This window comes from Larus michahellis, chromosome 15 (genome assembly GCF_964199755.1).
Source record: "Larus michahellis chromosome 15, bLarMic1.1, whole genome shotgun sequence".
Lineage (NCBI taxonomy): Eukaryota > Metazoa > Chordata > Aves > Charadriiformes > Laridae > Larus > Larus michahellis.
This window is the reverse complement of record NC_133910.1, coordinates 7,583,568-7,598,410: the sequence shown is the minus strand read 5'-3', so window position 1 is coordinate 7,598,410 and position 14,843 is coordinate 7,583,568. Positions and strand designations below refer to the sequence as shown.

General features: G+C 38.8%; 1 protein-coding gene across 13 annotated transcripts in view; it reads right to left on the bottom strand.

The window, feature by feature from the left end:
- SPTAN1 (spectrin alpha, non-erythrocytic 1) overlaps nt 1–14,843 on the bottom strand; it is a 52,522-nt gene that overhangs the window by 7,800 nt on the left and 29,879 nt on the right. For 6 of the 13 annotated variants that reach the window (XM_074609153.1, XM_074609157.1, XM_074609160.1 and 3 more), the window contains 25 exons: nt 14,487–14,591; nt 13,703–13,726; nt 13,320–13,355; nt 11,429–11,476; nt 10,719–10,810; nt 10,180–10,324; nt 9,884–10,065; nt 9,610–9,709; nt 9,272–9,469; nt 8,998–9,144; nt 8,324–8,427; nt 8,024–8,186; nt 7,528–7,542; nt 5,662–5,793; nt 5,168–5,305; nt 4,702–4,806; nt 4,271–4,479; nt 3,329–3,449; nt 3,049–3,170; nt 2,368–2,500; nt 1,818–1,916; nt 1,358–1,517; nt 1,053–1,129; nt 679–888; nt 115–411 (listed from right to left, as the gene is read on the bottom strand). In XM_074609153.1, the coding sequence (XP_074465254.1) occupies nt 115–411; nt 679–888; nt 1,053–1,129; nt 1,358–1,517; nt 1,818–1,916; nt 2,368–2,500; nt 3,049–3,170; nt 3,329–3,449; nt 4,271–4,479; nt 4,702–4,806; nt 5,168–5,305; nt 5,662–5,793; nt 7,528–7,542; nt 8,024–8,186; nt 8,324–8,427; nt 8,998–9,144; nt 9,272–9,469; nt 9,610–9,709; nt 9,884–10,065; nt 10,180–10,324; nt 10,719–10,810; nt 11,429–11,476; nt 13,320–13,355; nt 13,703–13,726; nt 14,487–14,591 (3,162 nt within the window). Of the gene's footprint in view, nt 1–114; nt 412–678; nt 889–1,052; nt 1,130–1,357; nt 1,518–1,817; nt 1,917–2,367; nt 2,501–3,048; nt 3,171–3,328; nt 3,450–4,270; nt 4,480–4,701; nt 4,807–5,167; nt 5,306–5,661; nt 5,815–7,527; nt 7,543–8,023; nt 8,187–8,323; nt 8,428–8,997; nt 9,145–9,271; nt 9,470–9,609; nt 9,710–9,883; nt 10,066–10,179; nt 10,325–10,718; nt 10,811–11,428; nt 11,477–13,319; nt 13,356–13,702; nt 13,727–14,486; nt 14,592–14,843 lie in introns of all 13 variants that reach the window. The other 7 variants (XM_074609154.1, XM_074609159.1, XM_074609161.1 and 4 more) reach the window with 2 other exon arrangements.

Genomic DNA, 14,843 nt, shown 5'->3' with positions numbered 1-14,843 from the left:
CAATCTGTAATATAGTGACAAACTCTTGTACTGATTGTCTTGGAGGACAAGTTCCAGGGAAGACTCCAAATTTATGTAAACTATGAAGAGAGTCTCTCTTTCTCTCTGACTTGCCTTGATAATTTTCTGCAGATTCCTCCAGGTTTCTTCAAGAGCCTCCATAGTAAACCACGTATATGGGTTGGAGGCTACACGGAAGCTCTTGATCTGGCGATCAAGCTCTGCCAGCTGGTTGAAGTCAGCTTGGGCAGAGCTAAGTGAAGAACGGAAAGCATCATGAGCTTCTCGCAGGGCTTTGATTTCTTCCAGCGAGTTACAGCGCACAGGATCTGTCAGGTCCTCTTCAGCGTTCTCAAACCAACTGTTGAAGGCAGACGCCTTCTTAGCAAAAGTCAGGAACAGATCCTCAACCTTGACAAGAGAAAACAATCCAGTTGTTCAGTTCAGTTATGCAGTAATGCAAATAATTCTATATGAGTTGATCTGGAATTAACTTGCATCAGCGAAGGTTTGCCTTTAATACTTATTTCTTGCAAACATTTCAAATTCTTATGACAAGTCTCCAGGATGTCCATAATCATTAGCTGCAACTGAAAAAGCTGCAGAAGTTGCAAGCACTGTATGTTTTTTTCAAAGAGAACAATTAGATTTTTGTAGCCCCGTGGTTTGTCCACTTACCTTTCTGAAATGCTCCTGAGCCTCCAAGAGTTTCTTTTTCCTGGCAGCAGAATTAGCAAGTAGCTGATTCCAGCGTTTCATCAAGGACGCGTGCCGAGCCTCAATGGCCTTTGACTGGATATGTTTGGCTGCCAGCAGCTGGTCTTTCAGCGCAGTGATGTTTGCAATTCCCTCCTGCTGGAAAGCCTGAAGTCCAGCATCAAAAGTTTCCTGAAGCATTAAAAGAACAACAAAATATTTTATATTGTATTTTTATTTAACCATTCCAATATCCTGCGTATATTTCAAACATAAATACTAGATTCTTCTGCATTCCAGAAGAGTTCACCTGTTCTCTCCACCACTTATGGAGAGGAAGCAGCATTAGCACTAACCTGTTTGGTGAGTAGCGTTTGCACAGAAGAGAGGTCACGTCCATAATCATCTGTCTTTAGACTGTTTTCCTTCTCACCTATAAAATGAAACAAATTCAGTAAAAACGTCAACCTCTATCTCAAACGTTCCCTCTATTCCAAATCAGCTTACCCCAAAAGCATAAATCAGTTATAGCACTGCTAATTACTTTGGGTTTAGGTCAGCTCGTTACAACAGCAAGCTAGAAGCTATTTGAGATCTTTCAAAATGAAGGAGAATTTCAGTTTCTTTGCGCCAGGGTACTGTGCCCCAATATAGAACGTACCTATCCATGACTCCACTACATCTGCTTTCCAGTTGAACTGGAGGAAGGCAGAGTTCTCATCCAATTTGGCTTTCCTCTGAGCTGCTGCTTTCTCCAGATCTGATACCTTGCCTCTGAGGCCCTTCATCTTGGCAGTAATGTTCTCCACGTGGTGATTGTTCTACATTACAGGAGAAAAAAAAAAATTCACACCACGTGATATTAAGCTCTTCCAAGGCATCTCATAGTTGGTGACAGAGCAAGGACTTCAACTGAAGGATTTTGTTCTCAATGTACAACCACTGTCCAAGCAATAGCTCCGAAAGCAGTTAACACCAGCAGCTTATTCAGCTGCAAAAAATGAGTAAGGGCTCTTTTCAGAGAGATGACAAGTCAGTCCTCGAAGAGTAAGTCTACTTTGACATGAAAATGTCCTGGGTAGCCTTTGAAGGTTTATTTTTCTTTACCAGTTTATGCTCACCTTTTTAATGAGATCCTCTCCGTTAGTACAAACATCGTTCACTCTGTCTTTGTGGACAGTAAAATCAGTCTCAAATGCTTCGTGCTTTTTCAGCAAGCCCTGCAAATACGAGACACAGTCACTTTTAAAAATAATTTCTCAGCACTTATTAAAATAAAAAAAATGAAAATAATTTATTGTTATAAATCAGCCAGAAGAAACTTTTTCTGACAAGAACTATTAATCTTAGCTGGTTGGCACAACTTGCTGGTTTTCTGTGGAAAAAAGGAGACCGAGATTGACTTCCAATATAATTCAGCCATTCGGTTTAACCAGGACTGTCCATCAAAGGTCAAGAGATGCAAAGCTACACCAAATTGTGTCATTTCTACAGGAAATAATACGCTTGGGATGCTTTTATAAAATGAATTCTTGTTTTTTATGATGTAGGCCTCCAACAGGAACCAACAATAACCTCTAAATTGGAAAGACAGTTAAAGACAAGGTTTGTTATGCTCTAACCAACAATAACGCAAGAAGAGCAACGAAGAGCTGACAACTTTCTCCATACCTGGATAGCAGCAAGGGTGTCCCCATAATCCTCACTGGCTACCAATGTCATTTTCTCATTGATCCAGGCTTCTTCTTCCTCAACATTTGCTACAAACTGCTGGTACTCCAGAGACTCCTCTAGACGCTGACCCCTGTGCATGGGAAGAGAAAGGTAAAATTAGCCCCAGTGTTGGCCTATGGCTTTAAGATATAAAAACAAATTACAGCAGCAGAAAACCTAAGAATGTACAGAGACTGAACCCTAAAGACACGATCATTGACGCTTCACTCCTCCAGCCACAGACTGCGGTATCTCCAGCTCTAGAAATTCACTAGGCCACAAAGCCTGCAGCCACTGAAGGACTAAAACGCATCATTTTCACCCAACAGCTTCTGTTCAGAAAACCATCGTGGTAGCGGATTAAGGACAGTTAATTTCAAGTCTATGGTTTCCAACTGGTGTGAGAAAAGGCTAAACACAGCACACCTCAAAAAAAGACTCAAGTTTCTACTGAGGACCATTATCACTAAAACTCTTTTCAGTAGTCTCCTAGAGCCTGTCATCAGTGACATGTGCTATTACATCACATTACTAACGGACCCGTACCCTAAAAGCCTGAAACTCAATAAATCTGGTCATTACAAGTCCATGCAACGCTTTTAATTAATATTGGATTTTCAAAAAATACATCTCACACACCTAGCAGCTGCCAGCTGTTTCAACTCTTTCCAGTGATCCACAAACTGAGCCAGTCTCTGCTGGATCTCCTCCTTTCCAATCGTGTTATCATCCGAAAGCTTCTTACCCATGTCTAGCACACCCTGCAAAGCAGAGAAACACAAAGTTAGCGGAACATCACTTGCTCGCTTCTTATGCGCTCTATTTGGATTCCAACAAAACCTTTTACTGGCTTTCATACTTGCCACGAACAAGCAAGATGTTACTCACAGAGAAATCTGCCAAGAAGAGAGGTGTTTACCTGGATAGCAGGTTCGTGGGCAGCTAATTCTGCTTCTAAGCGCTTGTGTTTTTTCCTAAGGTTCTGCACACCGGTTAGGTCTCTGCCATAGTCCTCTGAGCTAACCAACAGTTTCTTCTCTCTACGTTCAAGAGAGAAGAAAGATAAAATTTGAAAATTACTTCTATAGGGCAAACCTGACAAAAGAAAAAAGACTGCAGATAAGGAAATGCTTCACAGAGCACAAAAATCTTGTATGTAAAAAATTGTGTACATGAGTTATCAGCAAACAGCAGCTGCCTTCTGGCAGCATGTTCAGGGGTAACGTGTGGCGGAAAGGAAGAAGGCAGCAGAGGGCCTATCATTTCACTCTGAAGGACAGAGTTTCTCTGTACTGTTTGCTTTCTATGAAGATAGATGCCTTTTGTAAAGCTTACCTGCTTTTGTCCTTTTTTTTTTCTATTTATTTATTTTACAAGCTGACCAAAAAGCACTCTAATTTGAATGATTTCTATCAGGCTCACTTCTTTTCCTCCTCCCAAGATACTAAGACCAACATGGGAAGAGCGTTTGATTAATTACTACAACTGGCTAAAACACAAAAAGTACTTCAAACTGAAAAAGTAAGGTTTGAATTTTTGCTAGGAGCTTTCCCAAAAAGACTAGAGTCAAATTTCAGTTATCTGGTCCGGGTCTAACCAGCATTGCTTTTTCTAGTACAGACCTTTCCTTCTTGGGGTTTGACCAAAGGCAACTGTAGATAAGAAGCCACACACAAACTAGTGCTAAAGCCACTTTGAGTACAGTTTTCCTGAAATGGGGGGCAAAGGTGATTTCTTGTAGACACACAGACTCATGGAAAAGGCAAGTTATAAAACCACACTACAGACTATGAATGCTGTTAGCAAGCTGTCAGTAAGCACATGCCCCCATGCCAGAGCCTTGAACTTCCAAAATACACACTTGATCCAGGACTCCTCATCATCCATATCGCGGAAAAACTGATGCAAACGGTGGGACTCGTTCAGCTTCGCACGGCGGGCAGCTGCCATGCTCTTAATCCTCTGGAAGCGCCCATTAATGGTCTCACGTTTGTCTTTTACTTGGGATGTATCAAAAGCACTGCTGGTCATCAAACTGTCAGCCTGACTGTTCAGGTCCTTCAGACGATCCTGGAAACGTGGGTGAGAAAGTGTGTGAATTGCTTGCATCTCATTTCTGTGTTTGCTACGTCAGTATAAAAATCACAATCTGACTCCTTGTGCAGAGTCACAGTTTTTTATTAAGGAATCATGTTTCAACAGGTATATGACTGCAGCACGTATTGAAGTGGTATCTGTAGGATTTGCTGATTACTATGATTTATCTTCCAAAACTAAAAGAGAAAGCAATACCTCATGAGCAGATATATCAGCTTCCAGTAACTGGTGTTTCTTCAGAAGGTTGTTAACTGATGCCAAGTCCTTCCCATAGTCTTCAGATGCCAACAAAGCCTCCACCTGGGGGTGGGGAAGGAAAAAGGGGATAGAGAACGAGTTGTATTCTCACAACAATGATAACGTCTTTAGAACTGTGCAAATTAATTCTCTCCTCAGTTTTCTACAGCGTGGATAAACCTTTGCATCATCACCTGTTCAATTCCTAACGTATTATATGCAAATATGCTTCTTCTCACGTTATTGTTTATAAATAATAACATAAGAACAGCCACAAGATTTTTAGTTGTAAAAAAGATTTTTTCAAAATAAATCTAGACTTGCTCAAAGGCGGACTGTGCTCCACAAAAATCTAACATCAGCAAAGGGAATAAAAAAATTAGATAAACAAGTCTTACAAGTAAATAATCCCAATCTCAGTTACCTCTGAAAGCCAGAAATCAAAGTCCTTAATTCCAGTATTGAAATTCTGTTGCTTATTAGCTTCTTTCAGTTTCTGACTCTTCTCTGCTGATTTCTGTACCAGGAATTGCCATTGATCAGCCAGGGCAGCTAGGCGTGCCTGTTATAAAATGGAAAAGATAAATGCTACAAATGAAAAACATAAGTTCTGATAAATGCAAAACCAGAATAAGGTAGAAGTTTGGCTGCCGATTCCAGGTACGCAAATTACACAGTCACTATTTCATGCTGTCTGGCCATAATTCAGTTCAACTTTTGCATCCTGATCACAGGATCAGAAAACTTCTCACCCTTGAGAATGAAGCAGAATGAGTACCCTGATTTCTACTGCATAGTTGAAATAGAAGAGCTTCTACAAAACAAGATTTGTTTTTGAGGGACACTCTCCTCCCCCAATTATCCGAACAGTTCTCAAAGCAAAAACTAAGCCAATCTTCTAAGACTTCTTGTATCTACCTTCACAGCATCCTCACTGCCAGCACATGCTCCTCTTTCAATCAGCGAGTTCCCCATATCGATGACTCCGCGGATCCGATCTGCATTGGCGTGGAGCTCAGCTTCGAAGGCTTGGTGCTTCTGGTGCTTGCTCTGAATATGACAAAAGCAAAACTGTTAGAGACTGGACAAAGGGCTCCTAAATTGTTCTCATGTGCTGAGAGGACAGCAGAAGAGTTGTGGACATACATAAAGACGTTTTACATAGCCTGATCTAGAGAAGTTCTCCCTCTCAGTAAGAATACTTACTGCTCACTCAAATAGTAACTCTCATTAATCTGGGTAACCATCAAGCTTTGACCTAGCAAAACCGTCCGTGAGCTGATACGTGTAACTCAGGCAACATCTCCTGCATTTTAGAGATGCCCGTGCAGCATTCCTTGCATTAAGCTTAGCTGTTACTCGAGTCAAGCTTTCTTGTTTTCAATGCCATCACCTTTGAAAAGCAGCAGTGTTACATACCCTACTCAGAAACACAGCAGATCATCCCTTCTACTCCTGTAATAATTTCACAAATTTCTATTTCCCTTCCTAATCTATAGGTAATTAAATTAAATCACTGCTGCAGCCTATCTGCTTTCTGCACAGTTTTGGTATTAGTCAAAGTTATACGTGGCCACATTGTATATTAAAATAATGAATTAACAACCAAAAATCTCTACAAAAATAACTGAATTTTTTGTTAAAAATTTTTCTCTGCGGAGTTGAGAGCACCATGAGAACAATAGGAGCCTTGGTGTGGGAGGAAGTATGCAGTTCTCTCTCATATATACATGATCCATCCACCCACCAGGAAGATAACAATAGCACAAAAATGACGAGACAGAATTTACAAGTATTAACTGGAAGTGCTAGTAACAATGGACATGGGTATACAATGCCCTGAGAGAATAGAATGAAAGGAAATGTTAGATTAAAAAATAAAAGATGGAAAATACTATAGCGCTGGCATGAGAAATTCTGCATGAACTGCTTCATTTTGGGAACTGTTAATCCCGAATGCTGAGATCATAAAAACGTATCCTTCAAAGCTACATTTACCAACATGTAAAATTCAATTAAAAAGCTGCCAATTGCACATCTCCATATAATTACCGTGACAACAAATCCCAGGCAATATGAATGGGTTAATATAAAATCTGAATTTTTCCAACAACAACAAAAAAAATTTAATATACCACAGCCTAAAGTGACAAACAATGACTCTTTCTTTTTTTACTCTAGTGCACTTCCCCCTTCTTTGTTCCATCTTCTCCTTCCATATATCCTCATTTTATTCATCTTCTTGGATTCTTACAAGTCCTGTCAGCTTTCCATCTGGTACATATCTCTTTATGGAGCGTTCCTTCTCTATTATTCCCTTCTGTGCTGCAAGAACTAAGCTATCTAGTTCTATCATTTTATTGAATCCCCCATCTTCAGCATTTGATTCTATAAATGCAAACTAACAGAATTGGCATTTTGTGTTGTGTTAAATCATCGGCACGCCCGATCCAAACAGGCCCAACAGCCACATTTCTGAAAGAGGACAGAAACCCAATTTTCTATGGGCTAACTCCTAAAAAACCCACAAATTAAACAGATCATGCAGAACACCTGCAAAACGAATACATAAATAAATGATGCTGAATAGGCATTAACAAAAAAGCCACACCCATAACATGGAGATCAATAGCTGTACCTGGATGTAGGTCAAGAACTAATAGAAAACAAAGAGATTGCATGAACTGATGGACGGAGCAACAGAGTGCGACCAGACCTTGTGCTCACACATAAGCTATAGAAGGAAAACAAATTCACATACCAGTGCTAGTCCAAACTACTTACCAGCAGTTTGGAAAGCTATAAAACAGATTGAGAGAAGTAGTTCAGTGCATTCATACTACTTCATAAACCAGTATTAAAACGTAAGAGGTAATTTTAATTAGTTATTCCTTAATACTGAAAAATAAATAAGATTTCCCATTTTAGAACATAAGACAGAGATGAGACCCAAGAACTCCATTTCCTTATTTTATTATCTAGATGCTGGGAGAGAGACAGAATAGCTACTCAGGGGTTTCTTCAGGAAACTTGCTGCTGCAGATACCACATATCTTATTAATTATATGCATCAATAATTACGAAGTGAGTTCTATTTTGGGTCTCCTTTCATGCATAATGTAACTTCCATTTTCTCCTTGTTAAAGGGAGACCATGTCCAACATGGTGTATAATTCTTTATCACTGAACAAGAATTCCTGAGCACGTTTTTAGAAACCAGAGTATGGCTTTGCAAAGTTAAAAATTATATTTTCATTTTTGAGCCGAGAATCATATTCACCTGGATATTTGTGGGATCCTTATATGACTCATCACTTGCAGTTTGGAGCTTTTCACTGATCCAAGCTTCTATTTCATCCACATCACGACTGAACTGCTGGAGTGTCTGAGACTCTCCTAGCTTCGATCTCTTTTCAATCATTTGAGCTTTCAGACGAAGCCACCTGTATGCAATTAAATATATATGTTGAACGAAAAACTAGGACTGCACATGGCATCACGTTTAACAGCTACAACATGTTGCCAAAGAGCATTCTCTTTCAGTCAGGATCTGCATCCCACCTAACAGGGCAATACTGACCTGTCCAGAACCTCATTGCGTCTGTTAGCAATGACTCCTTTCGCATAATGATCAGCAGAGATCAGCTGGTCAGCAAAAGACTGTAAGACAGCAATTTTCTCTTCCTATTAAAAACAGAAGCCATAAATTAGAAATGAGATTCCTTAAAGTCGAGTGATGAGCAGGGTGTGAAATAGAACAAGACTTTTTTTCTTCTTTAAATATACATTATTGTACATGTGACTCTATGAAGAAAGTCTATCTTCCACAGGACTGGAGATTCTAACTTCAGAACATCTTCACCTGTGGCATTTAGGTAAAAAGTGTCTTTTGGACCATAAGCTACAGCAGTACTATCTCAATAAAAGTAGGCAGCTTTCTTTTACAAGAAATTGAAAAGATACCTTTTTCTGTTGTAAAAAAAAACAACAATAAAACAAAACACACACCCCCCCCCAAAAAATTTCATTTTCAAATCAGTAAGAGATTTACACAAATACTTGCCACTGTTCCTACAGTGCTTGTAGGCAATACGTCCCTGTCTGCATTAGCCACTTCTAAACTGCTGCTGCACATCCCAAACAGCTGAATATTTAGAACTGAATTTTACAGTTCTATAGTAGTAACTTCTTTTGCCAATAACCTGCATAAGAAAAACTAAACTATTTTCGCCTTGCTTCAGCTACCCTCCTCACCTGGACATTGATTGCCTTATCAAAATCTTCATGTTTCTTGATGAGTGCCTCCACACTGTCTAAGGAATCTCCTTTATCTTCTGTATTTAGGAAAGCCTCTCGGGCAGCCATCCAGTTTTCAGCTTGTTCACAGTCCCGATGAAACAGCTAGGGAGAAAAAAATCCAAAGCATGAGAAAGACAGAGCAAGAGCACTGCTCATCATTATGAAAGAATAAACTTTCTTATAAAAGGAGGAATTATTTTTATTTTTTTTAAGAAATGCAGCAGAGTACCTGTAGTTCTAGGCACTGGTCTAGCATCATTCTGCGCTGGACCCAGGCCTTCTCTAGGTCTGTTCGTTCTTGATCTAGAATATCCAGTTTCTCCTTGATCTCCGGGCTGGCATAGTGTCCATGAGCCAGAAGTTGTTGCCCAAACTGTTCAAATGCCTGGAAGGTGCCAGCCCTTGCATCTATTTCAGTGCGGTGCTCCTGCAAGGTACAGAGATGCATTATTAAATAATTAGACAGCAGAGCTGGAACTGATTTATTTTTGGAACTGTAAATGGAAAGCGTCAGAAAAAGAAGCATTTGTTGATGTTTACAATACACACTTATCGTCTTTCACATACCTGGTGCCTTTCCAATAAAGCTTCAGCTCCAGTCACATCCTTTGCAAGTTCATCTGAGGAGACCAGGCCCCGGATTCCATTGATCCAAGACATAAGGTCCCTGTGAACACACATTAATAGAGAATTTTTTTCTCCCTCTCTCAAAATAAGTCAGAACAGGAAAAACAGTCTTTTATTTTTTTGAACCCTCTCCAGAAATATCCCTGTGGAACAATAATACCACTACTAATATACCAGACAGAGGAACTGGGGAGGAGGGGGATAGCAACTTTACCTGAAGTCACTCAGGAAACGCTGCAGGTCATGAGAATCTCCCAGCTTCTCTTTGCGCTGGTCAGCACGTTTTCCCAGACTATTCCAAGCCTGATTCAACTCAGTGCATTTTTCCTGGAGATCTTCAGCAGATTCTGGATGTGACTGGATCAGACGCTGGGCAGTTTCACCAAGAGAATTCACCTAGAAATACAGAAAGGGAAATAAACACAGTGAAGGCAGAAAGAATCTTTTCTGTAGTTCGATTATTTCTGATAGCTAAAAAGCAAGCTTTTGGTCTTGTCCTCGCAATCTCACCTTGTCTCCAAGAGCTGCCAAGTCTCTCTCAAAGCCTTCATGTTTGCGCTGCAGAGCCTGCACACTGGCTAAGTCATGTCCATAGTTGTCTGTATTTAATGCTTGATTCTTCTCCTCTATCCATTCTTTTGTTTCATCAGCATCTCTGATTTGAGCAAAGGGAAGGCAAAAACAGAATTAAAATGGAGGTCATACTAAGATCTCCATTCTCTAGCAGGTCCCAATTTACAGAGAAGCTCACATAGTTGATGGTTCTATTAAGTTATTTCCCAAGCTAACGCAAGCAAACTTTGGCAAAATAGGACAGTAGTCCAGACCTCCCAAGCCCGCAGCAATTCATGCTTGTGTGCTAAAAAAAATAATATTTCTTTTTCTAGGAAGAATATAAGGAATTCTTGTTGGACCACTGGTGGTCTAACTTCCACTGAACAAGCTGGGGGTTGAAGTATAACTTGTTTAGAATAGGTCCCACTGTGTTTTAGAACTCCTGTAAAAGTATTTTACTGAATTAAGACCAAATATGATACAAAACACCTCACCTGTGGAATCTCTGGACTTCATGGGCACTGCCCAACAGCTGGCTTCGCTCCTCTGCTAACTGCTGCAGAGATCTCCAGCGTTCGTTCAGCTCCTGCAAAACAAAAAAACCCCACTGATACTGCAGACCACAGTTTTACAGCACTTCTGTTTACTCAAGAAACTCTTGTGCTGGACTCACTGACCCTTTAGGATGTCAAATAGGAAACTTTAGTGGACAGTACCATTTTGTTCACTACGCTTATGTGCACCTTCTTCATTCTGCTAACATTTGCAAATACGCCAACAACCCCTTCTTCATCTCCATTCTTATAGGCTTTATTTCAGGGGTCTATTGAGAATACTGACAGCAATGCTGGAAGATTTCCTAAAATAGCCATGCTTCTTTCTAAATGAAAAGTCAAGACTGGCCTCTCGCCACAGGTGAAGGTTACCATATTCTGCTTAATTCCAGAAGAATGCACAAATTCAAGTAGCCTAGTTAAATAAAATCATTTTAAGAGTTTCTCCTGAGATTTAAAACCAAATGATTTTACATATATAATAAGATATTGGTATAACCTGAGAAGCAAATGCTGTATGTGTCAATACTTCTTTCAATAAGTTGATTCAAAAGGGTTTGTAAAGAGTAATGAAAGACAAAGACTATAGAAAGGGAAGGTAAAAAACATTTTCAGCTTTAAAATTGGCTCAGAAAAAGTTGTATTATTACCTTGATTGAGTTAAAGGTTGCCACTGTGTGTACCATCAAACGTGCAGACTGTATGAAAAGGCAGAAATAAAAAAAATTTGCATTAAAGTCAGCTCTAAGCAATCTGAGCCAAAAATCAGATGGAAAGAAAACTCCTTAAAAATCCATAACGACTTTGCCTAGGTCAAAAATACAGACTTTGTAACATACAATTCTACACAACGCAAGAAGAGAGAAGAACCTAGATTTTAAAGGCTTCAATGAAAACTGCTGAATTCTTTAATTTTTATACATGTCTTTAGAACAGTGTTTTGAATACACTGTTGTTCAAGATGAAAGAGAGAAGCAAACAATAAGAAATCAATGCAAGTAAATTACAAAAGCAACTACGAATAATTAGTTGCAATACCTAAGGTATTATAGATCAGGGTAAGAATAGTTAGAAATTTATGAGTGTGTACTCTTGTGTTAGTGTAAATTGAAACAACCAATAATAGTCTTAATAAGGACAGAAAAAGAGAAATTTTAAAGGCGACATTCAATAAGTGAATTTAAAAACCCCAAACATAGGGGTCATAGGGACAAAAACCCCACCTCCTAAATGTTTTAACTCTTCGCTGAGTTTTTGGCAAAATCAGCTTAGCAATTAATTCAGCTATTTCTAGATCATCATGAAAATTGGCAGTTAATTAGAAAAATAATGACCAGTTCCCTCCAATATGCAATCTACTTTTCTGACAATGATGGATTACTTGCAAAATTCATCCCTTTGCAGATATGCACAGAGAAGAACTTATAGTTTGCTAAGTTAACTCTGAAACTCCTAGGATTCACTGTACATGTGTACCATCTGTGCAAAAAAAAATATTAACAAAATCACCAATTCTTGTTGACATGGCTGCATTTTCTACAATGTAGTCAAAATATTGCACACTCATCTGTTTCTCCCACGTTCAAACAGCTTAAAAGATGTACAAGCAGCTTTAAGTCTAAGAGGGTGGATGTAAGACATGAAACATGGGAATGAAATACTATAGAGAAAAGCACAGCGTTGGCTAATGTCAAAAATATTCAAGATACTTTTGTGCATCAGCAGGTGACAGCTATTCCATTGTAAGCCACGAATGAATGGAGAAAGGCTTCTTCTAACTAGTGTGGAAAATGAGATAGAGACGAATAATTGAAAACAACGATACTGCTATACACGTAAAACATATTCCTTACTAAGGGAATATTAACATAAATGACTTTGACTTTCAGGAACAAAAACATTTCTTTCTGCTGGCTACATAAAAAAGAGAATTCATGTCAAGTGAACAGGGACTGTTTCACATCTACTGACCATGTAATGCCTAAAACCATTGGTATAAAAACTGTAATCAGTCTTAAAGTACAAGCTCAAAACAAAAGAGTTTCGCAGCAGGGAGGTAATAAATGGACTGTTGGCAATTTCTATGGCTAGAGTCATTCTGCCAGAAACCTCTCTCAGTTATTCTCATTATCTTACCTGCAAACAGAGAGCTGACATAGTTACTTGACTTCACTTAGATGTCTTTTATTTTTAAAACAAAGACTAGTGCCTATATGACATTTTCATATATTGAGAGAATCTGCATGCAAATATATGAAGGTGAATTTCTGCTGAATGCTCAACAAATTTTTGTAACATGCTTGTTGAAGTAAACAAGCAAACTGAAACAAGAAGTCACTAACCCTAAATCAATACCAATTCAAACACTTGCTGAAACTAGGACACCGTTAAAATCACTTTTTCAATAGTCTTTTAAAAAAAGGAGGGGGGGGATAAAAAAAGAAAAAAGGGCATATGAGAAGGTGCATGCTCTAAAAAAGACCATGTGTTGTATTTTTTGTTTCACTTTCCGGTTGTATGCTACTAAGTAATGACACCTACCTTCCAAGGAGAGGCTGTCTTAGAATCGGTTTCATCCTGTTTGAAAATGTGAAGAAACAACTTCAAATAGGAAGCAAAATCTAAAACCATCAGAATATACTAAAAATCTTTCAAAGTTCGCAATGTTCAATCTTTAACAGAATAAATAAATTTTTACAAGGAAGTATTTCTGTCATTTTGGGTTATCCTGCTCTGCATTGATTTGTGATGTGGGGTAGGATGCTCAGGAAATAAAGGGATCAAAAATAAGATAATCTTTTTATGTCCATTCAAAGTCATTATTGAGCTCCTTCATGGAAATGGACTACAATTAGGGCCGAACTTCTACTTGTACATCCCAAACCTGTTATAATTGACAGACTATTTCAGAAATCAACACTTACCCTGGGCATCATACCATAGACTTCCTGCAAAGGAAAAAGGACAAACAGAAACAGCTTGTTATTATTTAATATAAAGTTTTTGCTGTTTTTGAGAATGTTTCTTCTATAAATTGGTTACCAGCAGGTCATTAAGCTAAATAGTACTCACAAAACCTAAACGTGTGTAGCAGAAATGGGAGTTTGACTATTCAACCATCTGCAACACATCATCTTAGGGCTCAGAAAATACACGAGCTACTTCCATACTGTGTTGGCACTGGATAAAATTATTTACAGAAATAGCACAAGTATGTGAAAAGCTGGAAAAAAAATAGGTACATTACTAAAAGGAAAAAAAAAACCCACAAAACTCCTCCACTGTAAACTGAGCTCTGTTTTATTCTCTTTTTCCCTAGCATTCCTCAGCATTTTTCCTGCAAAGAAATAAAGGCTGAAATTTCTAATTTATACGAAGCAAAGCTAATGCATGGATTCTCCATGACTTTTAATATTATTTAAAGACTTTCCGTTCCTAAAAAAAAAAGGAAAGAAAAAAGCTCCAAATGGTGCAATTTGCTATAGCACTATTTAAAAAGAAACAATTAAAAGGGTACCCTTGGGGTGGTCACACTACAGAACAGGCATTAAGTATCTCAGGTTAGAATACCAGTATTCTCAGATCAGAGAGCAAAAATGAACAGTTAGAATCTTGCAATGACAAACAAAGCGGGAGACAACAGACAAAAGAAAGGAAGAAAGTCTTTTGCTTCTCAAGAGGATTGTAATAAGTCAGAAAAAAGTGGACCTGTTGCTGTACTGCTTGCACTTCATCTGCCATCAACCCTTCTGACTCCAGGTCATTCGCAACCTTGTTTATGTCCTTCAGACGTGACTCGTTAGCTTTTAAATCCTGCACAGAACAGTAAAATATCACAGCATTAACATTCACACAAGCAAAACATGTGGAACAAGTTGGCACACCAGGGGTGCCAAAAAGTACAGGGTTTGTAAACAGCAGGAATTCAGCACACTTGACCTTTACAGTCACCAGAGACTATACAATGCATGAGAATCTCTGCCAAGAAACGCCAGCTGCCAGAACCAAACATAAATGGATTAAAGAAACACGCTATCGGAGTTTTCCACACACGAAGTTAATTAA